The 26,613-nt window shown below is 47.4% G+C and overlaps 3 protein-coding genes and 1 non-coding gene across 5 annotated transcripts in view; 2 read left to right on the top strand and 2 right to left on the bottom strand.

Annotated features, from left to right (window-relative positions):
- The first annotated feature begins 55 nt into the window (after positions 1–55).
- Positions 56–1,611, top strand: LOC121175657 (cuticlin 2-like). Its single transcript, XM_041029466.1, has 4 exons — positions 56–170; positions 289–350; positions 532–1,440; positions 1,516–1,611. Exons 1-4 carry the CDS (start codon positions 151–153, stop codon positions 1,518–1,520), a joined length of 996 nt encoding a protein of 331 aa, XP_040885400.1. The 5' UTR covers positions 56–150; the 3' UTR covers positions 1,521–1,611.
- A 2,429-nt stretch (positions 1,612–4,040) lies between these two features.
- LOC121201417 (D(5)-like dopamine receptor) lies at positions 4,041–5,682 on the bottom strand. Its single transcript, XM_041067241.1, has one exon. It carries the CDS (start codon positions 5,500–5,502, stop codon positions 4,105–4,107), a length of 1,398 nt encoding a protein of 465 aa, XP_040923175.1. The 5' UTR covers positions 5,503–5,682; the 3' UTR covers positions 4,041–4,104.
- A 1,152-nt stretch (positions 5,683–6,834) lies between these two features.
- trnal-cag lies at positions 6,835–6,907 on the bottom strand. The gene has a single exon. It is a non-coding gene; the product is annotated as a tRNA-Leu (tRNA).
- Positions 6,908–7,202: 295 nt separating this feature from the next.
- The window catches only part of LOC121201365 (serine-rich coiled-coil domain-containing protein 2-like), a 31,184-nt gene continuing 11,773 nt past the window's right edge, over positions 7,203–26,613 (top strand). For both annotated transcript variants that reach the window (XM_041067174.1, XM_041067175.1), the window contains exons 1-12: positions 7,203–7,635; positions 16,387–17,783; positions 17,888–18,055; positions 18,193–18,369; positions 18,458–18,528; positions 19,323–19,490; positions 23,706–23,796; positions 23,927–24,011; positions 25,077–25,172; positions 25,356–25,470; positions 26,076–26,159; positions 26,265–26,351. In XM_041067174.1, the coding sequence (XP_040923108.1) occupies positions 16,430–17,783; positions 17,888–18,055; positions 18,193–18,369; positions 18,458–18,528; positions 19,323–19,490; positions 23,706–23,796; positions 23,927–24,011; positions 25,077–25,172; positions 25,356–25,470; positions 26,076–26,159; positions 26,265–26,351 (2,496 nt within the window). In that variant the 5' untranslated portion in view covers positions 7,203–7,635; positions 16,387–16,429. The remainder of the gene's footprint in view (positions 7,636–16,386; positions 17,784–17,887; positions 18,056–18,192; positions 18,370–18,457; positions 18,529–19,322; positions 19,491–23,705; positions 23,797–23,926; positions 24,012–25,076; positions 25,173–25,355; positions 25,471–26,075; positions 26,160–26,264; positions 26,352–26,613) is intronic.

The raw sequence follows: 26,613 nt of genomic DNA, 5'->3' as shown, positions 1-26,613 counted from the left end.
AGGTGTTAATGAGTTTAATTAGCCCACATGGAGCCGCAGTATAAGACCAGAGCAGCTTCAGGCAGGTAATAATACAAAGCTTCTGTCTGTAACTGGCATCAGGCTGCTGAGGACGAGCTGCTACAGATAAACTGAAGTTTGGAGTCAAACATGGTGCTGGGACTCTTAAGGTTGGTTAAAAAGTTTTGGGTTTTTTTTAAATGTTTTTCCCACTTTTGCCAACAGCTGTTAAAGTTTTAACTCAACTTAATGTTTGTTGGCAAAAATAACTGTAACACTGTTTTTCAGGGTTTCCTGGATCTGTCTGCTGTTAATTAGCAGTGGGGCTTGTTTTCCTGCAACAAAAGGAGGTAAATTTGAGACTTGATCTCTTTGAGTTTCAGAGTTTTGTGGCTGTTTCCTTCTCAGAATATAAGCAGAACACTCAGCAGATCACTTTTGTTATTTCATAAAATGCTGCATTAAGCCATTGATTCCTTCCCTTATTTACAGTGTTTCATGGTTAGAGACTTTTTTTTTTTTTTTTTCCAGACTACAGATATCCCTACACTGCTACCGGGAGCTCCGGTGGTGGTTCTGGATCAAACTTTGAGTCTGGCAGTTCACGTCCCCCTCTGTTGTCCCTGCAGCCTGACGCAGACCAACAGCCCAGGTCTCCCACTGGAAACCAGTTTTCTCCCAGTGCACCTGCTGTCTCCTCACTGAGTTATGAGCCCAACAGTTTTATTGTCTCCAGTGCTCCTGAAGTTCAATCCCCAGGTGCTGGGTACGTCAGCCCTCCTATTGTAGCTGGCAAGAAGGCTCCTAGCCTCTCTCTGCAGCCCCTGCCTGTTTCTGGCACTAGCAGCACAAACACTGGCACAGCAACCGCTCTTTATGCTAACGCTCCTGCAGCCTTCGGGTTTGGTGATGGACCCGTTGCTTATGCTAACGCTCCTGCAGCCTTCGGGTTTGGTGCTGGACCTGCTTCTTACGCTAACGCTCCTGCAGCCTTCGGGCTTGGTGCTGGACCTGCTTCTTATGCTAACGCTCCTGCAGCCTTCGGGTTTGGTGCTGGACCTGCTTCTTATGCTAACGCTCCTGCAGCCTTCGGGTTTGGTGATGGACCTGTTCCCTATGGAAGTCCATCCAGTGCAGGGGGAGCTCACGCCTTATTCTATGCCCTAAGCAGCAGGATGCCATCTCGTCCTTTCCCAGACTTCAGTGCCTGGGAGTCTAACGTTGAGGCGCCGCAGAGCATGAGTGAGACGTCCCCTCTGCCACCTTCATCCTACATCATCCAGTCCAGCAATGGCTACCAACGAGCAAGAGAGCTACTCTCCCACACTGACTACTCCCCATATTACCCTCCACCACCCCCCTTGCCCTCCAAGCCCCTCGATGTTCCAAGCAAGTCAGCACCAATGACTGGGTCCAAAGGAGGAAAGAAGGCCTATCGAGGTAAAAAGCAAACTCAGTGCTGAACTACTTTTAAACAGTCTGGTTGTGACTAACATTTATCCTCTTGTGTTGCAGGGTAACCTTGGTGACAGATCCTCAGTAGATGCTTGTAAAATGATTTCCACATGTGGATGAGTGTTTGTAAAGTGCTTAATAAAAATTAGACCATGAAATCTTGTGGACTCTCATGCTGCCATGTGGACCTTGTCCTGAACAATGACCATGTCCAAAGGAGGAAAGAGTACTGAAGTCAAAGGCAGATGTATCAAAGTGTGGGTTGGTGTCCTCTGCAGGTGAAACTGGCAGATCCTCTTTCTGTAGTCATTCCCTCTGGGATGTCTCAAGTGTCTTTTACAACACAGGTACAGAAGCTCTCCTACACTCCCACTCTAATAAAACTGACTGGGCTGTTGAATCTCAGAGAGCTCAGCATCCTTGGCAGCAGCTTTAAGCTCTGAGGTTACCTGACCGTGAGCTCTCTAATATCAGGTTCAGAGTATTTTAAGATGTATGAAATGAGTCTGTGATGAACTGATGGAAACTTATCAGCTGAACCTGCAGACTGTCTCAGCTTCACAGTGCTTTACTGAGAGTTTCATCTGTTATCTGCTTTTCTGTGTGGAGTGCAGCAGTAAGTTTCCTGCTGACAGTCACACCACTGCCTCACACTGATTGAGGCTTTTGTTCCACTTGGAGAATCGTCGCAGCCGCACAGCAGCAAGGTCAGAGGTCAGGGAGCAAAACAGACAACAAATACAACCGGCCTTAAGAGCTGCTTCTAACACACACTCCACTTTCATCTCCAGGAGAAGAAGGCCGGGATTGTGTTGGCGCCTCTTTCATTTGCTCTCTGAAGTCCCTTCAGCTCAGTGCGCCTGTCGTCACACAGCACCAGCTTTTCAACGACCGCTCAATCGATCAACAGCGACAGGCTGAGACGCTGGAAGATAAACGCTGTATTTATCCTCTTGGAGATGTTCAGGTTTGTCAATAGCATAAATTTCACTGCAGGAAGATAAAAAACAAAAAGACATGAAAGCACTGACTGTGTCCAGAAATCCAGTGTTAAAGAAGTTTGATTCATTTAAATCACGAGAAATTAAAGTTGCCTCATAATATGTCCGTGGCTGTAAGCTGTTTGGACTTACACATCACTGCTATTTATTCATACTATTTCATAACAGCGGACTTATTGATAATGTAGAGTTTATCATTGCCAAAAGTCATGGCTTTACATTTGTGTCTCTACACTTTTTTCTCTCTGTCCTTTCCCTCCGTCCTTGTCTCTGTCTGGCATGAAGCTGAATATTAATCAGCTCTGACCTCTCCATCTGGATGGAGTCTAAACTCACAGGGTTCCACCTGCTCCAGTCACAGCCACTTTCATAAAGCATCCTGGAATAAGTGTGTGTGTGTGTCCTGAAATCAGACACTTGGGTCTCATTACATAACCTGTGTCCTTCTAAATGACACTGAAACATGTTCTTACTCTAAGAAAACAAAAACTGTTCAGCTCAGTGAGGCTGCACTGAAACAAAGCTTTGAGCTAAATGCTAATGTCATCATATCAGCACGCTCACGTTGAGTGTGTTAGCATACTACCATCGGCTAATTAGCATCAAACTATGCTGTTAGTTCTGCAGGTATCGGATCATACGTATTTGACAAATTAAAACCCAATGAAAAGTTTATTACAGTTCATCCTGAGGGGACCATGAATGTTTGAACCATATTAAATCACAATCCATCCAACAGCGCAGACACAGAAAAAGAATTTCAATTCCATCGAATGATGTTTGAGTCCAAAAACACTCATGTTTTGTTTACTATTGTTCTCATGATTCGTGGACCTTCAGCGTGGCCGTCTGTCCTCCACAGTTTCCAAGCAACAGCTGGAGACTGCTCCATGTGTTGAGAGCCACTGGCTGAAAACCAGCAGATAAAACCTGTGTGAACTGAAACATTCACCGCACTCACTGCTGGACCTTCACAACACAATCCAATCTGAATGGACACAAACACTCGAAGCACCGTGTCTGTCTCTGAGTCTCCACAGGACATGGACGAGTACTCAGAGAGAAACAGCCTGCAATTACCTGAAGGGGCAATTAAACACTGAAACTAATGATGTAATTGTTATTAATTATCCTTCCTTGTCAGCCATCTTTAACATATCAAAGGCAGGTTCAGTGAGCGCTGCAGGACAATGACTGAGTGAACCCGAACACTCACATCAAACAACTTTGGTTCAAAATGTCACTCGATCGCTGCATCAATTACTCAGATAACTGGATTTTACTGCTGCTGACAATCAGCCAGTCAGCTCAGTGTGTAATCAGACTGTGTGTGTGTGTGTGAACGGAAAGTTCAGGGCTGGGTGATACGATTTAAACTATCAAAACATTAGTGACTATATTTCTGCACATTGATATTTGTCTTCAGAATGAGGTTGGTTAAAATTTGTTTAAAGATAAAACTCACTGTTCACAGCATGAGACAGTTTATTAACGAGCCGGAGTCCAGTAAATGACACTGCTGCTGCAGCAGAAACATGATGTTTGGGGGTGGGATGGTGGAGGGGCGTGGAAGGAGGATGAATCACAAACAAGGGCCCTGCATCTTGCAAGTAAACTTGAGTATTTATCGTTCAGGCGTCCAGTGTGCTCACAAGTCCTGGATTTGACCCGGGATAACGTAACAGTCGGTGGGTCCAGACGAGTTGAAGGGCATCATGTCTAAAGAAATCTCCGCCTCGCACTCATACTGCAGGATGGCGGGAAGCAGTAAGTTCCTGTGGCTCCGAGATTCATCTGAAATCACAGAAACTTTGTCAAAGTTCTGTTCCTCACCTCCGGCTACGTGAGGCGGCGGCGGCGGCATGCAGGTGACGAGTCTCTGCGCCCCGGGTCCCGGCATGGCGCAGGCTTCCTTCTGCAAGGTGGTGTCGTGGTGATAAGACACCAGCTCGTTGCTGAAGTCCACCGTCTCCACCGTGGAGGTGGAGCAGTACTTATTGCAGCCCAGGATGGTGGAGAAGGCCTTCCTGAAGTCGGCGTTGAAGGCGTAAATGACGGGGTTCAGGGATGAGTTGGCCCAGCCGAACCAAACAAAGATGCTGAAGGTGGTGTCGCTGACGCACGGAGGCTCTCCGACTTTGTCCAGGTCGCAGAAAGGCACCACGCAGTTCAGGACGAAAAACGGCAGCCAGCAGAACACGAACACCCCCATGATGATGGACAGAGTCTTTAAAACTTTCGTTTCCCTCTTAAAGGAGGTTTTTAGCGAGCTTTCGTCGTGCGTTGGCGCGCGGTGGCGGTGGTTTGGCGCACGGGGACCAGCCGCTCTCTCCAGAGATGAGATCCGTCTGATCTGGGTTTGCGCGATGCGGAAAATGCGCGTGTACGTCCCCACCATGATCACCACCGGGATGTAGAAGCTTATGAGGGATGAGGAGATGGCGTAAGTCCGGTTCAGGCTGGCGTTGCAGTCGTCTGGGTTGTCCGTCGTCAAGTTGTCCGCGTCCGCGCGGTGCCAGTTGAGCTGCACGGGGATGAAGGAGATGAGGATGGAGAGAGTCCAGGCGACACCGATCATCAGGAAGGCGAACCTTCGCGTCATCTTGCGCTCGTACTTGAACGGGCTGGAGATGGCCCAGTACCGGTCCATGCTGATGATGCACAGGTTGAGGATGGAGGCGGTGGAACACATGATGTCGAAGGCGACCCAGGTGTCGCAGAAGCGGCCGAAGAGCCAGATGCCGGCGACCTCGGACACCGCTCTCCAGGGCATCACCAGCACGGCCACGAACAGGTCGGACACCGCCAGAGAGATGACGAAGGAGTTGGTGACTTTCGAGCGCAGGTGGCGGAATTTAATGACCGCGGCGCACACCAGAGTGTTACCCAGCAGGGTGGAGACGATCAGGGCGCACAGGACGCAGCCGGTCAGCGCGCGGAGGCTGAGACCTCCACCAGGCCCGGGGCTGTCTGCTCCCGCTGTGACCACCTGGTGCTGCTCCCGGTGGTCCTGGTGGTGGTGGCTCTCGTTGTAAACGCTCTCCATTGATGTCCAGAGTCACTCCCTCGGTGCCATGTCCGTCTCAAATTCTCCTCACGACAGTGTCGCTTCCATCCTCTCTCCACCATCACCTGCAGCGAGTCCCAACTCCAAACTCTCCGCTTGTGTTTCCAACGCGCCGACACGAGTAAAAAGTCCGCCTGAGGTCCCAGGAATCAGACCCGGCAGAGAGACGGTCCTGCAGGAGGCGCGCTCAGACCACCCGGTTTATCCGCTGCTGTCCGCTCAGACTGACTGAGGCTGCAGATGGCGACCCTCAGCGCCTGAGCACAGCCTACAGCCTCTTTACCCTGTCCCTGTTTACCCCCTCCAGCCTCCAACGCGCTCAGCCTCACCTTAACCGTAACAACATGCTGATTTCACTGTCCCCTGATCTGTGTGTTCGGTTTTCCATAGGTTGTCTCTGGATTGTAAATCCCTATGGAAAACACAGACATCTGAAAACATCTTTACATAAAAAAATCAGCTTCATGAGAGAAAGTCACAGGCTGCTGCTGCTGCAGGAAAAAACTAACTCTATATCAGTTTAGTACAAAAGGGAAAACTTCCTGTGTAAACCCGCGAATAGTTAAAGAGACTGGTGAATGTGAGAGATGAGTCTGTCTGCAGCAAAAACACAGCAAACGCACCACCGCTGAAATCTACACAGGAAACTGAGGCTGACGGGTCCGAGCAGCACGGCACTGGGTCGACTTTACCCAGCGTGTTACCCTGCTCTCGGTTTACACAAAATGTTAATGTGACATTCAAGACATTTCACTAACAGCGACCAACAGGCCACCAGCGCAACCACGGTCTGAGGCGGACAGGCGCTCAGAGCAGCAGTGACGGTGAAGGAAGGGGAACTCTGCCCTCTAGTAGACAGAGACTCACAACACACCAACAGCAACACGATGTCCTGAAAGGTTTTACTCACGTGACACGATGATGTTTCTGCTCCATTTTTCCAACGAGACGGTTCCTGCAATACGGGACACACATAAAACGCATCAGTGTGCAGTCTGTGTTCAAAAGCACTGATGGCTCAGAAAACTACACTGATAGATTCAGAGAGAGAGAGAATATCACGTGAACACACCATTACATGATCAGAAACTAGAAGAATAAACAGGAACAATTCTTTTTTCCTACTGTCCTCCAAACGTCCACAGTCTGTTGTTCCACTGAAGATGCAGCAGGAACCAGTCAGTGTTTTACCGGAGCCTGATTCACGGCTGTAAGTCATGATCTGCCGCTTATCTGGGTCCAGGCCCAGTCCACAATGCACCAAAGTCCTACGGCACCTCCAGCAGGTGGTGAGCCCATGGGAGGTGGTGCCGTCCGGAGGGGGGCTCAAACCCACGACCGCGAGAGACTGAGTCTCGTGCTCTACCAACTGAGCTAACCGGGCGGCACGGCTGTAAGTGAGAGGCTGAATTATGAAGTCCTGCTCGGTGTAGCTTTCCTGTGACGGGAATCTTTTATTTCATCATCTCAGTAAATAAACGGATGTTTGTTTTTGTTTGCTGTTGTTTATGTTGGACCTGCGGTTCAGTTTTAGTCTCGTGCTCCAGCTCATTAACGCATTCAGGTCATTTCACCTTAGATCCACGTGAGAGTCCGGTCATGAAAGGGTTATGTTTACAGTGAGAGGTGACGTCAGTGTCAGCTGTGTGCGCGCGCGTGCGTGCGCGTGTGGATGATTCAGCAGCACTCGCTCACTCACTCAGTCTTCGCTGCTCGTCCTCAGCACATGTGCAGCAGAGGCGGATTTCAGGAGGACAAACGGCTTTTATTTTGACATTTTATCGCTAACGGGGCGCGAGCAGGGTAAAGGTAAACCTGAGCAGGTGACAGATATCGGCCCGAGACTCCGTAGTGTTGGGAAGCGCTGAGTTTGTGAAGGCCGGAGAGGGGGAGCGAAGCGCCGCAGGGAGTCTGCCGCGGTGTCCTTCTCCCGGCTCCCAGTGGATTTTATCGTTATTTATCAGGACGTTTGCTGCCGGTTGTCCGTTATCAGACTCTCCCCTGTGGGATTTAACGGAAACCCGTCCGGACCGACATCCAGCTGCTTCTATTCAACCATCCCAACCAAGACATTTCCGCATTTTGACGTCTGATGCTCCGTCTCCCCGGCAGGTGAGTCTCAGTCTCCGCGCGAAGGAAACCCAACAAACCGAGCAAATACCTGCATTTAAATCTAACTTTACCACGTCCACGTTCATTTATACCCAAGTATACACACACACAACACGGCACACGTTAGCTTTGACTTACATAACAGGTTAAAAAGACACACACACACACACACCTCCTGATGGCTAGCGCTAACCGAGCTGAAAAATGAGGGTTTTCTGAACGAGCTTCTGTATGAGTGACCCGGTGAGACCAAGCTGATCAGTGATGACTTTACATTACTGTGCATCCCATAAAATTCATACTCAGTATTCATTACATTATCTTACACTATCTTACTCTACCACACAGAGCCAGGCTTTAAAGCAGAGCAGAGCTGTGACTGAGCTCTGATGTATGAGAAAGTTTTAGGGATTGGATTCAACACAGGATTGTTCACATCATGTACTTACGGGTGTATAAACTGTTATTACCACTAAATATTAATAAATCGTTCTGTTATATGAAATTAGTGATTTAAATAAAATACATTTCAAACAGCTGATTGATTAATCCCTTGATTGACTGACAGAAGATTCATTTTTCAAGTAAAAATGATTGGACACTTTTCTCTACGACAGTAAACTGAACATCTCTCCTGGTCTAATAAAATAAATCATTTAAAGATTTCTTTTCTGGGAAATTATAAGAAGCATTTTCACTATTTTCTAATATTTTATGGACAAAACAGATTAATCCATAATGAAAATAACCATTAGTTGCAGACCTCGTTAATATTCACAGGGACTGGTTATTTGTACAGTAGATTCTGTTAGTTCTGTTACAGCAGGACTGAGGCATGTGTTCAGTGTCGTCTGGTCCAGGTTCAGTGTGTTTCTGCTGAACCTCCTGTGGTTGTATTTTAGTTTAAGGCTTTACAGTCGTGTTGAAGTTCCAACAGACAGACCTGGTATTTCAGAGAGGTTAGAGTCAGGCTGAGGAATCTTCTGGAGGCTGATGACCGTTTTCAGGCTGTGGAAATGGGAACAGCCACATTCCTCACGTCTTTAGCCCCATTGTTCCCATTCTTTAGCTGCGTGTGGTTCACTTCTTCAGTTCCACTGGTTTCTTTCTAAAACCCCAGAGTGGCTTCAGTGTGAGTGCTGTGTGAGTGTTGTGTTCTGCTGGTTCTCTGGTTCTGTGGTTTTCTACTCTTCACCTCTGTGGTTCCACTGGTTTAAACCTGCAGTGTTTTCACCGACAGCAGATGAACAGAAGCTCATCTGGTGTCAGAGTCCAGACGGACCCTGCTGACACGGTGACTGTGTGTGTGTTACCGTCTGGAGGGAGTCCATCTTTCCATCTGTCTCTCTTCAGTGTTTCTTCTCTTGATTTCTGGCTTCCTCCTCTGGCTGCTTGAATCCCTGCTGAGGTGAAGAGAACCGACTCGTTATGAACCACACTCACAAACTGAGAACAACAACAACAACAAAACACGACACAATGAAGGCAGGATCCAGTAAAATGACTCAGATATGAGAGAACCAACCTCCTGTGGTTTCACTGGTGTTGTGCTGAAATGAAATCCCTCCACAGTAGATTGTAGATGTAATGAAGCTGAAACTAGGGATGCACCAACCCAATCCTGATACCTGAATTTGGATATCCAACAATACCTGAGCTCTGTTTGCTTTAATATTATTATTATCATTACTGGTTTTATATGATGCTGTAATAAATCTTCTCTACAGGCAAGTATGATATGTACGAATGTATGTCCCAAAAGGTCAGAAAAACAGAAAATCCTGTTAACAGTCAATATTTACTAAATTCAACAGACACCCATAAAGGGACACCACCCCTCTCCAAATACAATGGAAATAAAAAGTGTCACAAATGAAGTATACTGGCTCTGTAGCAGCAACAAGTCAAGGTTTTTCAAATCTCAAACATCCCGAGGGCCGGAAGCTCAGTCACGGTTCTTCCTGCTGTACCTCGAAGGGACATAAGTCTGAGTAATATGTTGTTGGTGTGTGAATTACCTGTATGACTTACCTGTTACGGTGTCCCGCTTTGGTTTATCGTTTGTGTATTAGCTAATAGCGCGACGGATGCTAATGCGCTAGCCCGTCAATGCGATTCTCCATATTATGTTAGCATCGAGCTAATCGCTGCTTATTACCACTTGCAGGTCGCGACGGAGCTTCCGCCCCTTGGTACAATTAGAATGGAATTTCAATAGGTAAACATATGTAAATAGAAACATACATAGGGACTGTAAATACAAACTAAATATATTAGCGATTCATACAAGCTAACGTGTAGCCTCTAGCGGCTAAGAGGCTAATATGACCGCTAGCAAACAGGCTACTAAATAATTAAGATAACGCTTAGTTATTAAATTTCAAACACTACACCCACCTTTGAACAGGTACGCACCACAGTTACACACAATAGCGGTTAACAGGTGTGTCGCCAACAACAAACAGCACAGACAAAGGAACGTAAAGTAGCGTCTGTACACTTTACACCCGCGGCCCAGGTGCGTTCAGGGTCAGTCTGTAACTTACAACTTTACCTGAGTTCAATGAACTGGGAAACGCAAACTAACATCAATATACAACGAACTGAATCCAGGTGGGCTTTCGAACAGGTTAGCCACGGTGCTGCTCAATGCTCGCCTGCTAGCTGGCTGCAAACTGCGGAATGGATTCCCTGAACGGCGGCGTGTCTCATTACTCAGCATCACATTGAGACACTCCTCCGTTCAGGAAATCCATTCCACGTTTTGCAGCCAGGTAGCAGAGCAGCCGGCAGGCAGTCACCTGTGGAGTCATTTCAGCAGACAACAGTAAAGCACAGACATGGTTCAATTATGTTAATTATGTGAATTATGTTGGTATGGGAACCCAGTGCCGGATCAGACCGGCCCCATCCCTATCTGAAATCAGCATCTATTCGCTCTGCACTGTGTGGGGACACTCTCCATTGACATACCCAGACAATGTGCTATCATGAAAGTGTCTGAAATGTTGTGTAACACCAAACCTTTCATTTGAAATCAGGATTTAAGACACATACACCTGACATGAGCCAGATCTAATTCAGTCCTGAGGCCGTGGCCCAGATCCAGACTGTCAAATGTAGAAACGTGACATTAAATAAGAAGAGTGATCTTCAGTGAAGCTGCGACCTCTCTGTGTCCTCAGGCGTGGTTACTCTCTGTGGGTGATTAGTGAGAAGCTCTCAGCTTTGACTCTAACGACCTCTGTTTAAAGCAGAATCATCATTAGCTTCCCGGCTAATGATTAATCCTGTTAAGACGAGCCGGGGGCTGTGAGAGTCCAGCTCTCCCTGTTCTTCTGCTGCTGACTCTTTATTTTAACCACAAACTGACTGACTTTTCCTTTTCCCTGCGTCTTCCTGTGCTGCTGATTCACTCTGTCTCTCAGCAGCTGACTCTCCCTGTTTGCTCTGTCTCCGTCCTCTCTGCTACATGGGGGTGAAAGTTGGCTGGAAATGTGGAATTTCAGTTATTTGGTTTTGTACAAAATGCAAACGTGAAAAGAGAGAGTGCAAGCTGTGAATGAACGAATGAATGAATGAATGAATGTTGACCAATGAACAATAGTAGTAGATGAAAAATGTGCAGACTGGTGATGATGTAAAACACTGAATTGTTATTAGGTGAATTTCTTACTTAATCCAGTTCAACAGAAAAGTCTTTCCTCCTTCTCTGTCCAGTTTTCCTGCAGCTGTCTCCTCTCTCCTCCCTCCTCTCTCCTCCCTTCTCTCTCCTCTCTCCTCTGAGTTTATTCGATGCCTGATAGATAATTGATATCCTCAGCCTCTCTGCCCGTCCCTCTCTGGGCTCACGGATGTTGGTAGCAGGAAATGTTTGGTGAATCTTTTGATCTCTCTGTCCGGGCTCTCGTCTCTGAACGGGTGGTGACTGTTTCCTCACTCTGATCAGATCATCTGAGCTGCTGCTCATGGTCTTGGGCCAGTTATTTGTTTGTATATATAATTTTCTGATGTTGTTTGTGATAGTTTTCCTTCATTTTTCAGACCAAAACAGAGACTTTTCTTGTGCTTGTGTTTCAGACTAGTTGGTTCCTTTGTCCTTATAATAATTCTGGATGGTGTTTGTTGTTCTGCTTTATTATTCAGAGAAGACCCCATGAGCTGGTCCAGCTCCTGCCCCAGGTCCACCCAGTGTTCAGACTCCTTTTGGCCCTCAGGTGGTCGAACATGCTCTTTATGAGCTGCAGTAGCTGCTGGAGTTCCAGGAGTCGGTGTCCTGACCTGTTTGGATGCAGTGTGGTGGATTAGAGGAGGGAGTTTACTTGTCAGGAGTTTAGTGCCGGGCAGCAGAGAGAAAGAGCTGCTTTGTGGCAGATTAATGATGGTGGTGGTGGTGGTGGTGGAGGCAGGGGGGGTATTAGAGGGAGTGGAGGTCCAGAGCTCCCAGCACAACAGGGATGTTGTCCATGCCAAGTTGCTGTGAAACCCAGAGGAGTAGAGGGGGAGGGTGCTGGTACTAAAGGGCTCCCAGGCAACGGAGGCTGCTTTCAGCTGCAGCTCCTGAGGTCATGAGTTCGACACGAGGAGCTGAATTTGAAAGTTTATGTTAACTGTCTCTCAGATATTCAGATTCTCTGCTTTCCTCTGTTTTATGTCTGAAAACAGAAAATCTCTGGTCAGATTGTGGAGGTGAAGCATACAGGGTCTTGTGTCTCCATGTGGGTCACAGCAACATGTCTCAAAGTGCTGGCTGGTTCTTTTTCTGTCTCACTGGATATTTAGGCTAACGCTGAGCGTCTGGACATCAGGCCGGGAGGAAACCTGCGTCTCGGACTCCATGGATCAAATGTCCTCCACGGCCTGATGACGCTCAGTCTATCAGACACCCAAACACACCCAACATTCAACCAGCATCCAACCAGCAGCTATGAATTATGCAACACGCCGGCTAAATGTGGCTTTTCTATTTCAATAAGGAGCCGCACTGACTGGGACGGAGTCAGAAGACAACCCGTGTCCTCAACTGGCTGAAGACACTGAGATGGCAGACAGCGTGAGGGACTGAACGCTCGGTGATGACAGCCGAGAGGAAAACGGAGAGGAGGAGGAGGTCATGTTACTCTGCCCCCTGCTAAGAATATCTCTGTCCTCTAGTGATCTGCATGTAGAGAGGCAGAGATCACGGAAGGCACAGGAGGAAAACAGGGACACGATGGAGAGACATAGAGAGAAATGAGAGAGGGAGGACAGGATGGATGACTGGTTTGTTTGCTCTGCCTGGCTTTCAGCCGCCTCGCCCTCTGTACCCATAATGCTTTGATGTTTGGGGTTGGTTCAGGCTGCGATCACAGTCCTGAAGAGCAGCACCACAGACGTACGGTCAGAGGAAGAGGAGTCACGTCTGTAGGTGTTCTGCTGCTGATGTTTGATACCATCAGCCGTTCTTCCCAGCAGGGTTCAGATAAACTTTACTTATCATCCTCCAGCATGACAACACATGCATACGTGTCCTCACGAGTGCAGTTACATCACACGTGGCCTTTAAACCCTCCACAGCAGCACAGAGTTCACTTTATCTCTGAGAAGGAGCAGCAGGGAAGTGTCCACAAACCGCTCACATGTTACGTAACAGACCGAGGCAGTGAACGTCCTGTGCTGTTTTCCAGCATCGTATCCAGGATGGTTTGATTTATTTCTACATGCAAAACCCAGTGAAAGCAGCCTCTGTGTTCTGTGGGATAACGTCCTGATGCAGTGACGAGACAAACATGCAAATAGAAGTTACATAAAGCAAAGAAAGAAAGAAAATAAAGAAATAATTCACTCACCTTCGGCTTGTGCTCAGGTGTCAGTGATCTGTGCCAAATTCTGAGAACATCTGGATCTAAATTATGTTTGTGAAGCAGAAACTGGTTTGATGATTCTCCTCAGTCTGAGCTTAGACAGGGAAACATCCTGATTAACATTTTTCTCTGTTCTATAAACCAAACAATGAATCTGCCAATCAACAAAATGATTGGCAGATTCATTGACAGAATGATAAGTAGTTGGAGTCCCACTGCAGAGTTTGGGGCCTAAAACTAATCGAAGGGGTCACGAACAGCAGGACGTGTTTTTTTAGGTCGTTGACCAAAATGTTTTTTCAGTTAAGCATCAGCTTGTGTCTGGAACTCCTGATGTTTTCTATGAGAATCAGAGTGGATGAACATCCTGGGACGTTGTGCGGTGTCTTCTCCTGCCTGCGTTCGGCTCAGACTGAGCAGCATCCAGCCGATCAGGTTACTGGTGATTCATTTATCATTGAGCGATAATGGAAGATGATCCTGCTGCTGCTGGAGCTGCAGAACTTTGGCCTGGGAGCATTTTTGTCCTCGGCTGCCGGGAGCTCATCTTACAGTATTAAAACACACACTGGAAGGAGAAAGACACACACACACACACACACACACACACAGGTCAGTCCCAGCCATCTGTTGTGCTGCTGGTCCATCTGTACGTTCTGCAGGTTATAGCCTTTTCTCAGCCTGAAGGTGTTAATGAAATGTGACCTGGCAGAGTGCAGAGACTCACCTGAGAGCCTGGAGCCGTTTTAATATGGAGGGAACGGCATCTGTCAGGAGACGGCGAGACCGCCATTACTGAGAAATGAACCCGACGGGCAGAGTCGTGACTCAAACAGGACACGGTCTCCCTGGGACATTGTCCTGCTTATTACACAGCAAAGGCCTGTTTGATCCTCAGCCACAGTCTGAGTCTGAGTCTGACCCAAAACTAAACTGTTTTTCGTCTTAAACCCTGAGCACAGACATCTGCCAAGGCCAGCGTCAAACAACACGCACCAGACTCCAGAGAAAAACATGGAGATTCACAGTAAAGAATCTGGATCTGCCCCAGATTTCAACGGGTTCTTTCCAGACCCGGGTCCCATCCCTCCATCAAGCTCAGATCGGTTCACATCTTTTTGTGTAATCCTGCTGACAATGAACAAACCAACCAACAAACAGACATGGTCAAAAACACGGTGAAGGTTATAAAAACAATAAAATATTAGGGCCCATCTGGATGCATCTAACCTTCTCTGGCTTTCTAGCTGCCGGCCTCTGATTCCTCTCAGCTCAGTGAACGGAGAAATAGAGCATGAGGACATCGATAAGCCAGTGTATGACTGAATGATGCACAATACAGTCTGAGGGGTGGGGGGGGGGGGGGGTGTAGGAATAACAGCAGGCTAATGGAGGGGGAGGAGGAGGAGGAGGAGGAGGAGGAAGAGGAGTCAGTGAAAGAAAACAAGAGGTGCTACAGAACTATGATTTATGATAGATGCTGCAGACATGTTTACTGTAGCATCAAACATCACAACACACAGACACACACTCACACAGACACACACACACACAGACAGACACACACAGACACACACTCACACACACACACAGGGTGGGTCAGGACAGCAGCTCAGATGTAGAGTCATCGTTCATCAGTCTTTAATCCTCCTGTGTCCTTGGTATCACGGCAGTGATTCTGCTGCAGTACAGCCACACACACACACACACACAGAGGGAAAACATGGCTGCAGCATCTATGAGCTCATCATGACTTTAGGTTTTTGATGGCTCGTTTGGTTCTGCTGAATCCAGAAACTGCTGATCACCTGTTAGTTAACTGACAGGTAAGTTGAGACGTGACGACCTGCAGGCAGGGTTGTTCCTGTGGAGGATTTGAAGGTTGTGATGAGTCTTCATTCTGCGGCCTGTGACGGTGACACAGCACAGAGGAAGCGGTGAGTCAGCTTAATGCAGCGTCTGTTATGGGAAACACTTGATGAATTTAGCTTCCTCTTCAGAGTCAGAATGTGATGGAAAAATGTTAAAACACATTTAAGTCCCAGCTGACTCTCAGAGATCAGGCGTTATGCTGCTGGGTCTCAGCAGGTGATCAGTGGTTATGTGACGCTGACCTGAGGTCAGAATCATCTCTGAGGCTTCAGGTTGTACAGATGATCCTTTAAAAAAAACAGTGATAATGTTTGGACTTTAATGTTTCTCTCACACTGGAATCACAAGTTGATCAGCTGTGTCGCGCCTCGCCTCCTTCTGCTCGAGACAAGCTCATCAGCTGTTTGAGTTTAGGCTTCCAGAAAAGCTTGTGATGCTCAGCTTAGTTTAGGATATGGTGGCCTTGGGCGGACAAATGACTGAGGATGTTTTTTACTTTGTTCTTTTTATTGTCAGTGCGGTGTGCTCAGACTGCAGGGCCGGAGAACGATGAGCTCTCGCGTTGGGAGTTGTTTATTTAAGAGTTGCCTCTGTGGCTTCGTCTGATTCTGCTGAAACAGAAACTAAAGTGACGCTCCACCCAAAATCTCTCACAGCCTGTAGCCCTGAAACAGGCCGGCCTTGTTTTCTCCTGCCTCAGGGTTTGTATCCTGTCTCACCTGTGTGTGTGTGTGTGTGTTTGTGTGTAACGGGTGTGTCTTGTGAAACGTTTGTCTGATTGCTATCTGTCATTTACAGTTCTGTAGACGCAGGAACAGCTGATTGTTTTTATTAGGGGTGTGTGTGTGAGATGGAGATGATTGATGTGTTATCTCCACACTAACCATGTTGTCAGCACACAGACACACACACACAGACACACACAGACACACACATGCCAGCAGCTGTTAATCACGCTAACAGTTTGTGTCAGAGCTGCTGCTCCTCGCCTGAGTTCTTGTATCAGTCTCCATCTTTTTGTCTCCTTCTCCTCCAGCTCCTGTCGCTCAGTGTCTCCATGGTGAAGTGGGCGGGGTCTGATGTCAGCCCCTCCCTCTTGTGTCTTCGACCCTCCCGCCATGCCCACCATGGTTTCTAGGCTGCCCAAGTTCGGCTCGCGGCCCAAATCAGCCACAGCCTCTCACAGTGCTCAGACGGGTCCAGCTGTTGCCGCGAACGCCGGCACCTTCACCGGCGCTGCTGCTTCCAGCACCCGCCTGACCAACGGGTTCAACCATCATCCCGGCCCGGCGGGGCTCAACGGCAGCTTAGCCGCACCCCCCTCCTCTGTTCAGCAGAATGGGTTTATCAGAGTGCCGACTTCGTTTTCCATCAAATGGAGGAAAGAAAATGGGCCCATGGAGGACGGAGGGGCCGACGCAGAGAGGGACTGGAAAAGAGGAAAGGGCGGGAATCGCTATGGTAACAATATCCATCAGTATTATTCTCAATGGCAACAGGCTTCACCAGTGGTGTGGCGTGACGCCAAAAAACCGATCACATCCTCTGCAGGAAAGGGGCGGGGTTTTGGCCAACCTACAACATCCTCATCATCACCTTCGCCACAGTCCAGCCCCAGAACTCTTCCTGTTTCTAAAAGTGGATCTCCTGGTTCCAAACCAAGCCAGACTGCAGCCAGGCTGACCAACGGCACAAAGCAGATCCTAAACGGTCTTCCTGGATCTAAACCACGGAGCGGAACCAATGGTTCTCTAAGACAGCCTCAGAGTTTTCCTCGTCCTGGTGGTTCTAGGCCAGGTTCTGGTCCTGGTTCTCGATCCGGTTCCCCCTTCCAAAAGAAAACGCCGGCTAGCCGCTCGCACTCCAGTGACAGCCTCGGGTCTGTTCCATCCGTCCAACTGACTGAAAGTGACCGGTTTCGGTCACGTAGCCTCACCCAGGTCCGACAGCAGCCCTCCCCCACCCTCACCCCTTCCTCCACCTCCTCCTCTTCCCTCCCTCGCTCCCCCACTGTCACCCGTTCCTACTCCATCAACAGGGCTGCTGAACGAGGACTCAAAGAGCTGACGGCGTCCTGCGCTCAGGCTCCACCCAGAGGCGGTTTGGCTAAATCACCTGTTACCAGTCAGACTCCAGAGGGAGGAGGCAGAGGTGGAGGGGTCAAAGTTCAAAATGGAGGACGAAGTTTAGGGAAGTCGGGGGTTGGCATGCCCTCCATCCTACCCCCGTCTGCCTTAAAGAAACCCCTCCTGCCCAGCCTTGGCCCTGCCTCTAGGCCCAGCGGCATCAGCTATAAGATGTCACGCCCATCACTCATCAAGCAGTCCCGCCCCCTCCGGGTGACCCCAGCCAGTGTGTCCGGAGGTGACCAGGAAGTGAACCAAGGACAGAGGAGCTCAGCAGAGATGGCGTCTACGACAGAGAACAGCCCAGGTACGAGATTATCCTCGAAGTCACAGTGATCCGTTTATTTTATCTCAAATATCTGATCTTCATTCATCAGCTCATCCTCTCATTTCACACCTTCACACTATCAGAGAGCACCCCAGATGCTCCAGAGACAGAGGGGCTGTTGACAGATCCTGTATCCCAGGCAGAAGTGTCGATTGTGGCGGAGACCCTGGAGGACATGTCCCTGTCTTCAACGTCCTCTCTGGACAGAAACGACACCAGCCAGGAGTATATGGACGATTTTGACAACCTCGGTAAAGAAGTTCAGAAAAGCACTCAGTCACTTCTTTTCTGTGTTCATGTTATGTTGAAGGTAAATTCAGGTCAGTGTATCTCTGTGAGCATCGATCAGTGTCCTGTACGTGAAACCAACGGCCTGCTGTGTTTGTAGGAAACGGAGGAGTTGGCATAATGCTCCTCTCCGCCAAAAACGACGAAGACGACTCAGGACTCGACCAATCCTGTGCCAGGTTTGATGATGACAAGGTGGCCATTAAAAGTGTTACCAAGGCAACAGGACTTTGTTTTCTGGACGACGGTATGGACTGGGCCGGCATGAGACTAAGTGGTGAGTTTTATATGACTAATGCACAGGTCAGGAACAGTCTGCAGACAAATGGTAAAAAACATCTGTCTGTCTGTCTGTCTGTCTCCAGGTGATCGAGTCGAGCATCGTCTGGCGCTTTCAGGCCGGAGACGGTCCAGTCAGCCGGATTACCACGACCAGGTACCAGATCCAAACAGATCAGGAAACAGAAGCCTCCTGTAGCTGTGCAGTTAAAACACAATCACCATCTGTGATGTTTTCCGTCCCTGCAAAGCTTAAACGGTTCATTTCCAATCTTCACTGAAAGTTACTTTGATTAGCGCCACCTGCCAGAGGCTCGCTAACCTGAAATCACGTTGTTAAAGTGATGCAGTTAGGTGGAGCGTCCTGAAGTTAGGTGGAGCGTCCTGAAACTTGAGTCACAGTTCATAGGTGCAGCAGTCACAGCTGGATCCTTTGACCCCACCTATAGACACATCAGTCATTGTGTTCTCAGTGTGTAAAAGCAGCTTCTCACCTTCAGGGAAAATCAGGAGCAGCGTTTAAATCATCCAGCAGCACTGAGCAGATGGTTCGACCCATTAAAACCTGCAGGAGGCAGGAAGCTGTTTGCTAACTACTATTTTTACTTCCTCCAGTTCTGCTGTTTAACTTTCTTTGTTTGTTGTGAACTTTCTAAATGTCTCCGTTTGACGCTGTATCAGTCTCTCAGACCAGCTTTAATTGTACAGGTTAGTGCAATTAAACATGATTTATGGCTGAAGGACAAGCTGACAATGAGACAATGAGAAAGTAATGCACATGATAAATAACTAAAATTAATAAAACAGAATAAAATGGTTTAAAAAACAAAATAGAATAAAGACACTAACAAAATTAATTAGAGGGAGTGAACACATTGGATTCACTGCTACACTCAGATATTTACTGTCTGACTCACACATCTCTGCTCTGTCCTCCTCTTTCCTTTGTAGGGTGGTTCGTCCCTGGACCTGTCCCCCTCTGACAGCTGTGGGTCTGGGGGAACCTACATGTGGGACGAGGAGGGTCTGGAGCCACTGGGGGGCGTTGTCACCACTGCCTCCATCAACAGCAACACCACCCACCACATCGGGAGCTTTGACTCAGACCTCAACAGCATCGTAAGACCTGCGAGTGTGTGTGTGTGTGTGTGTGTGTGTGTGTGTGTGTGTGAAGCTGACAGAGGTTAAAGGAATAAACACACAGAGGAAAATCATCTCATCAGCCAAATTTAAAACCACCAACAAACTCAATGAGACTTTTCCATGAACATAATGTTCATCACAAGTAAACAGTCTAACATCTGTGCACAGATCCACGGTGTAGGACTGAGACTATGTAGGTTTTAAACCTGAGAATTTCAGAATCTGACTGGTGCAGTAATGAACATGTATAAGTTCACAGAAAACCTGAGACAGATGACTCACTTAAGCAAACTGATGACATTCAGACTGTTGGAGTGACAGAAAATAGAAATGAACTGTATTAAATCTGTAGTCCAGTGGAGTTTGACACAAACGAGACACAGTCAATCACAGCTGATTGCACTGTTTGCTGTTGATTCCATTTAAAAGGTGCCGAGCACCTGAAACTAGTTCTGCTGAGATCAGTGGAATCATTTCCTGTAAATTAGCTCAGCAGCATTTATTGTTTTTTCTTGGTTTACTCCTATAAAAACTCCACTGAGCAGAAAAGAGACAAAGTGAGTGTTTAATATTCCAGCAGCATCAGCTCCGTCCTGCGTCTCTGCTCCTCATGAGCCCAGCTTCAGAATCCACCAGCCAGAAACAGGTCGGGGCCTTCCTGTGGCTGGCATTGGACAGATGGTTTGGTTCCAGTGAGCAGACTGAAAAGAACAAACTGAACGTCAAACAGGCAGAAACAGGCCGTCACTCATTACCTTAAATGTCAGAGCGTTGCTGCCGGTTGCAGTTGGCACTTGTTGCACATTTCTGGAACTAGTCTGGACTGGAGGTCTCAGGAAGGAGCTCAGACCGTCTCCAGCTCTGAACAGGTCTCTAACCGTCAAACTGCTGCTGAACGCAAAACACTAGCATTCTCTGTGAAGCCTGAAGTTCATTATGTGGGAGTGGGATCATCGCCTACAGGATCATACATATTAAATCCACTCATCACGGGGTGAGGATGATTTCTTTATTAACTGAAAAACCAATGAAGAAGAAATCTCTGAAATTACTGTCTGTCACCGAGCAGAGAGCAGAGAGGAGTGAGCCCCGTCAGCTTGTAGGAAAAGCTCAGAAACATCAGCTCGTCTACACATGATGTTTACTGCCTCTGAATATTCACAGCCACAGTCACTATTTTTCCTGCTGATGGAAATCTGAGGCTTTAAACTGTGGACAGCTGGTGGCTCCACAGTCCAGCGTCCCACCGTCAGGAATCAGGTCTCAGAGATCAGACCTCAGAGATCAGACCTTAGAGATCAGGTCTCAGAGGTCGGGCAGGTTAAAATCACAAACCTCCAGAGGTCAGACCTCCACATCGGGCCCCACTGTCAGGCCCTTCAGGTCTGAATGAAATCCTGTGGCTCCCTCTTGTGTCTGCTTTGTGAATTACAGCTGCCTCTGCAAACCAGTCGGCCTTTATTTGGCCTACTTTGCTGTACATAGAGTGTACTGTATGAACATGACGCAGCTGAATTCATACTAACTGTACAGAAATAATATTGACATAATACAAATTTAGATAAACATAAAAATAGGTAGAACTTTCTCAAACCTCCACACAGTCAGAATAAAGATGTAACGTCTGTGCTTCCTGTATCTGTGACATTTTATCAAAGAACCAGATATTTTATAGAACAGTTGTTCACCTGATGATTCAGGCAGGAAGCTTCTGTATTGATGAACGTCACACTCTGGTAGAGTTCTTAAACTGCTTGTAGTCGAGTGAAGACGGGACAGTCAGGATCGTGGTCTGGACTCGAAGCATTGTCCGTGTCTCCTGTTCAGCACAGTTAATGTGCTTCCTGAATAATGCTGAGTGGGTGTTAATGAGCTCCCTGTCTCTATGCGCCCTTTGTGTTAATGAGCTGTGGGTCTTAAAGAGCGATTGACCCTAATGAGCCTCAGAGCCTTAATGATCTGAGGACATTACCAGGTTCTGGACTGATGTCTGAAGCCTCCTTTGTTTTTAATATTGGTGACACCTGATCGTCTTTTAATTTGTTGACTGTTATTTTGCAGCTTGTAAGTTTGTTGATGAAAGTGCGACACAAAGTGAGCAGCAGGGGTCAGTGTTGCTCTAAGGACAGGCTGTCCTCTGTGTGTGTGTGTCTCCATACAAGACTGCAACATTGATTAGTCCAGAGCGAAGGGGGGCAGGAGGAGGAGGAGGAGGAGGAAGAGCTTAGAGGAGAATCAGAGGAGAAGAAAATTAGGAGGAGAGGATCAGTGCAGGAGGTGAAGCGAGAAGAAAGAGGATAAGAGGTTAAGAGACGAGTCGATGAAAAATATTCGAAAACAAACTTTTTTCAGGACTAATTAAAAAGTAGCAGAACAGTTTTCATTCACTGATAAGAACAAAACTGTGTTTTATTTTAGAACCAGCAACATCTGCAGAAAAACAGCTGTCTCAGCCAGTAACCTCAGCTAATGCTACCACCTCCTGTGAATCACCACAGCCTGGGATCAACAGGCAGACTCAGCCTCTCAGCTGCTACCTGAAGCTTCTCTGCTCTGAATCACTGTCAGAGACATTCTCATCTCACACTCACTCACATCTCACAAGGATCAAACTTTATTATTAAAAACTAGACTAAAACTATCCAACATCGAGTTTTGGTCAGGAGACTAAAACTAAATCAAAATCAGGTGATGGAAATAAGAGTGTTAGGACACAGTGGAGGGGAGCAGGAAAACAAGAAAGGACAAAAGAGAAGTAATTATGGGGGATAAAACGAAAAGATCGAAGGTGGAAGAAAGATGAGGGGAGGAAAGGATGAGAAAGAAAGAGAGAGATAATTACCAGGAGGAAGGAAAAGAAAAGAAAGAAGGACAAATGAAATTAGAGAAAAAGACAGGGGAGGTAAGAGGAGAGGAAGAAAGTAGAAGAAAGGGAGGTGAGGACAGAAGGAAGGATGAGAAAGAGGAGGCTGAAGGGAGGGAGGATGAAAAAAGGAGGAAAAGAGATAAGAGAGGAGGAGGAGAGAGCAGAAAGAGGAGATTAGAGGGTAATGTGTTGATGTGGATGGCTGCTCTCAGCCACCGGGGACAGGCTCTGAGTTTCTGTGTGTCTGTCTGTGTGTGTGTCTGTGTGTGTGTCTGTGTGTGTCTGTGTGTCTGTGTGTGTGTGTCTGTGTGTGTGTCTGTGTGTCTGTGTGTGTCTGTGTGTGTGTGTCTGTGTGTGTGTCTGTGTGTCTGTGTGTGTGTGTCTGTGTGTATGTGTGTGTCTGTGTGTGTGTGTCTGTGTGTGTTTATATGCAGCAGTTACTCAGGGTGAACGTTTAGTTTCCTCTCAGGTCACTGTGCTGTGACTAAGCTTCCACAGGCAGGAAACATCGAAACAAACGTGTGTGTGTGTGTGTGTGTGTTTCTGTGTGTGTGTGTGTGTCTGTGTGTGTGTGTCTGTGTGTGTGTGTCTGTGTGTCTGTGTGTGTCTGTGTGTGTGTGTCTGTGTGTGTTTATATGCAGCAGTCACTCAGGGTGAACGTTTAGTTTCCTCTCAGGTCACTGTGCTGTGACTAAGCTTCCACAGGCAGGAAACATCGAAACAAACGTGTGTGTGTGTGTGTGTGTGTTTCTGTGTGTGTGTGTGTGTCTCTGTGTGTGTGTCTGTGTGTGTGTGTCTGTGTGTCTGTGTGTGTCTGTGTGTGTGTGTCTGTGTGTATGTGTGTGTCTGTGTGTGTGTGTCTGTGTGTGTCTGTGTGTCTGTGTGTGTCTGTGTGTGTGTGTCTGTGTGTCTGTGTGTGTGTGTCTGTGTGTCTGTGTGTGTGTGTCTGTGTGTATGTGTGTGTCTGTGTGTGTGTGTCTGTGTGTGTTTATATGCAGCAGTCACTCAGGGTGAACGTTTAGTTTCCTCTCAGGTCACTGTGCTGTGACTAAGCTTCCACAGGCAGGAAACATCGAAACAAACGTGTGTGTGTGTGTGTGTGTGTTTCTGTGTGTGTGTGTGTGTCTCTGTGTGTGTGTCTCTGTGTGTGTGTCTGTGTGTGTGTGATCACTCGAACATTTTTAATGTTATCATTAAATTTCTGTGTTTATCAGCGTGAGCGACAGAGATGCTAACACATTTCCCTGCACATATAAATGTAGCAAAGACAGAAAATATAAGACAGCAGGTTTAAGACCAAGTGTCTGTCTTTCTGTCTCTGTCAGGACATCTTGAACAACCTGGACTCTTGTGATCTGGAAGATGATGATCTGATGCTGGATGCAGACTTTGCAGAGGACGTCTCTCTGCACAGCGGTACGTTAGCTGTCAGGACCTTTTCACAGAGCTCGTCATGTGACACACCTCTGCTCTGTACCAGCTGTTTGCTGTACCTGATAAAGTTTTTCCTTTCTGTTTGATCATGGTGCTGATCTGGACTCTGCAGATGGAGACGGGATGTCTCACATGGCTCAGTGGAGGAGGAGACAGCTCTGCTGGGGGACGCAGGATGTCCACAATGACAATGAAAGGTGAGGGGTGGGGGAGTTATTTTTGCTCAAAAATATTACAACTAAGTTTCTAGAGATTAACACTTGAAATAATTGAAACGTATGTAGAAATGCACAGGTCATCATTATATACACCTGCTAGGTTTCCAGTATCTTCCCATTAATCCTGTTAACTGATGCTGGCTAAAGCAAAGGTCAGTGGGTCAGCCAAGGTCAACACGTCTCTTACTGTTAGAAGCATGAATGTTATCAGCCAATCATGTCTGTTCACCCACTAAAGTCTCATTTCAGTGTTTAAGGTCAGATGCATCAGATCGATTGGCCCCTTTCTCTTTAACGGGAACATGAATATGTTCAGCCATGTTTATGTCTGAGTAACAGAACAACACAGACTGGTGGTCGTGGTGGTCGTGGTGGTCGTGGTGGGGCTGGAGGGCAGCTCTTAGGGCCAAATCATGGGCTTTTCACAGACAAAGAAATGAACAGGAGGCGATGCTGTAACCTCTGCTCCTCGGAGGAGGAGGGAAACATAAGCAGTCGCTTTGAGCAAAATGTTAATTTGTGAAAAATGAATATGAGATTTTATTAATACGGCCCACCATGGAGTAACTGTGCTGCATCTTTACAGGCCTGATGGTTCAGTGACCCTGTGAGCTGCCTGCACTGTGTGTGTGGGCTGCTCCAGTGTACATCCACTTCTGTTTAAGGCTGATCTGCACCTGTAGCATCTTAACCTCAGGTCATTCATCAAATTTGTCAGAAAGAATTACACTATAAAAATCTCTTTATGTTTCTGTTCTCATCAAAAGTCCCGTCACTGAAATATCAGTGTTTTATCACCGTTACTCAAAACGAACACACTTTAAATAACGTAATACACTTTCATCAGAATGAAAGTGAACATATTAAATCCTGGAATCGGAGCTGAATCCTATCAGCACTGTGACAGACCTGACAGGACTGCAGCTGCTGGACAGGAAGAGAGAGGAGTCACAGAAATGTCACGCTCCTGAGCTTATTGCCCTGGTAGCTGAAGCTGAAAGTCACTATGCATCATGTCCACAAGCTTCTCTGTCCTCCCCTCAGTGACTTCCAGTGTTACAAGCTCACTGAGGATCCTGGGAATAAGAGGACGGACACGAGCAGGGACAGCGACCTCGTTCTGGACCTCTGTTCCTCAAGGTGATTCAGCAAAAAACGTCTTCAGTAACACAAACTGTTGCATGTGTTGCTTGATAATTTTCCTGAAAATAAAAATTAAAAACACATAATTAAACCAGAAGCTGTTTAGATGTGCAGGATTTCACTCTGGTTCCTGCACACAGCATTTAGCAGGTGTTGTGCTGACTTCCTTCCCCCTCTCAGGTCTCCCTGTCTGTCTCCTGGTACTCCTGCTCTGGGTCTGGACGTGGAGGAACTGGCTGAAGACTGCTCTGCAGTGCGATCACAGCTGGAGTACCTGCAGAGGTTACTGCTGCAGGTGAGAGGAGGCTGAGCACGGTGCACTGTGTGTGTGCAGAATGACCATTGTACTGAGAGGATCGGCTGCTCGCTGTAGTTTTAATCAGACTTTACTCAAACGAGAGAAGCTCTTTGAGACTAACACATACATTTTTGATTCTTTGCTCTTGTTTAAACCTTTATCCAGGTCGGATCTGGAGTCAGATTAATTCTTTATCACCTAAACATGAGTAAACTTTCAGCAGCAGCTCTGAGTGAAGGACTCTGAGTCTCTGCAGCTTTCTGGTTTCTTAAGCCTGTTTCCTTCAGTAAAAGTTTGACACTATGCTCAGGTCAGTTCCCGTTTACTATGCAAAGGTGTGTTTGCACCAGCTCTACACACATCAGATGAACTGTGCACTGAGTGTGTGTGAATCTCTTCATGTTCCTTTTCCTCTTGTCTCGGCCTTTTTATAGCCTGGGCTCATTAAGCTTCAGGATGAGGATAGGTGCAGCTTCCTGGATCCAGACGAAACATCTCTGAGTCACAGTCTCTGTTTTAACCTGCACCACTCGTGTTGTGTTCACAGCCTGTGATACGTGTTGTGATAACGTGTGTGTGCTGTGTGTGTGTGTGTTGCTCAGGAGGAAGATGTGGATGATGACACTCTGACCACAGACACTCTGAGTCCTGAGGCCAACGACTCATCCCACAGCTCCGACGCACAGGTCAGCATGTTTCAACCTTTATTTACACAGCTCAGGTCGACAGCAACAGCAGCTTCGCTTTGAATGGACTCACATTAATGTGTGTGTGTGTGTGTGTGTGTTTAGGTGCAGGCTCTCCTGCAGGAGGTGCAGCAGCTCAGAGAGGAGCTGAGGAGCCGAGACCGAACCATCGCACAACTCACTCTGCAACTGGTGTGTGTCTGTGTCTCCTGACTGTGAAAAGGAAGAGGGACAAAGAGGAAATTAGAGAAAAAGACACTCCTAACTCTGACATGCTAATAATACGCCCTTAGCATTAGTATGTTAACATCCTTATTAGCGTGCTAACATCATGATGAAAACCACAGAATAAACTTTTAGGAAACAACATGGCCGGTCCTCTGGCGCCACCCTCAGGGTGATGTATGATCAGCTCCATAGACTTTAGTTCTGTTTTAAAAAGGTGTATGTTTAT

Source organism: Toxotes jaculatrix, chromosome 21 (assembly GCF_017976425.1).
Source record: "Toxotes jaculatrix isolate fToxJac2 chromosome 21, fToxJac2.pri, whole genome shotgun sequence".
Taxonomy (NCBI): domain Eukaryota; kingdom Metazoa; phylum Chordata; class Actinopteri; family Toxotidae; genus Toxotes; species Toxotes jaculatrix.
This window is presented reverse-complemented; position numbering and strand designations above follow the sequence as displayed.

Coding starts and splice junctions, on each gene's coding strand:
- LOC121175657 (XM_041029466.1), top strand. CDS start 151: ATGGTGCTGGGACTCTTAAG. Junction 171..288: donor ATGGTGCTGGGACTCTTAAG/GTTGGTTAAAAA, acceptor ACTGTTTTTCAG/GGTTTCCTGGATCTGTCTGC. Junction 351..531: donor TTTTCCTGCAACAAAAGGAG/GTAAATTTGAGA, acceptor TTTTTTTTCCAG/ACTACAGATATCCCTACACT.
- LOC121201417 (XM_041067241.1), bottom strand. CDS start 5,502: ATGGAGAGCGTTTACAACGAGAGCCACCACCACCAGGACCACCGGGAG.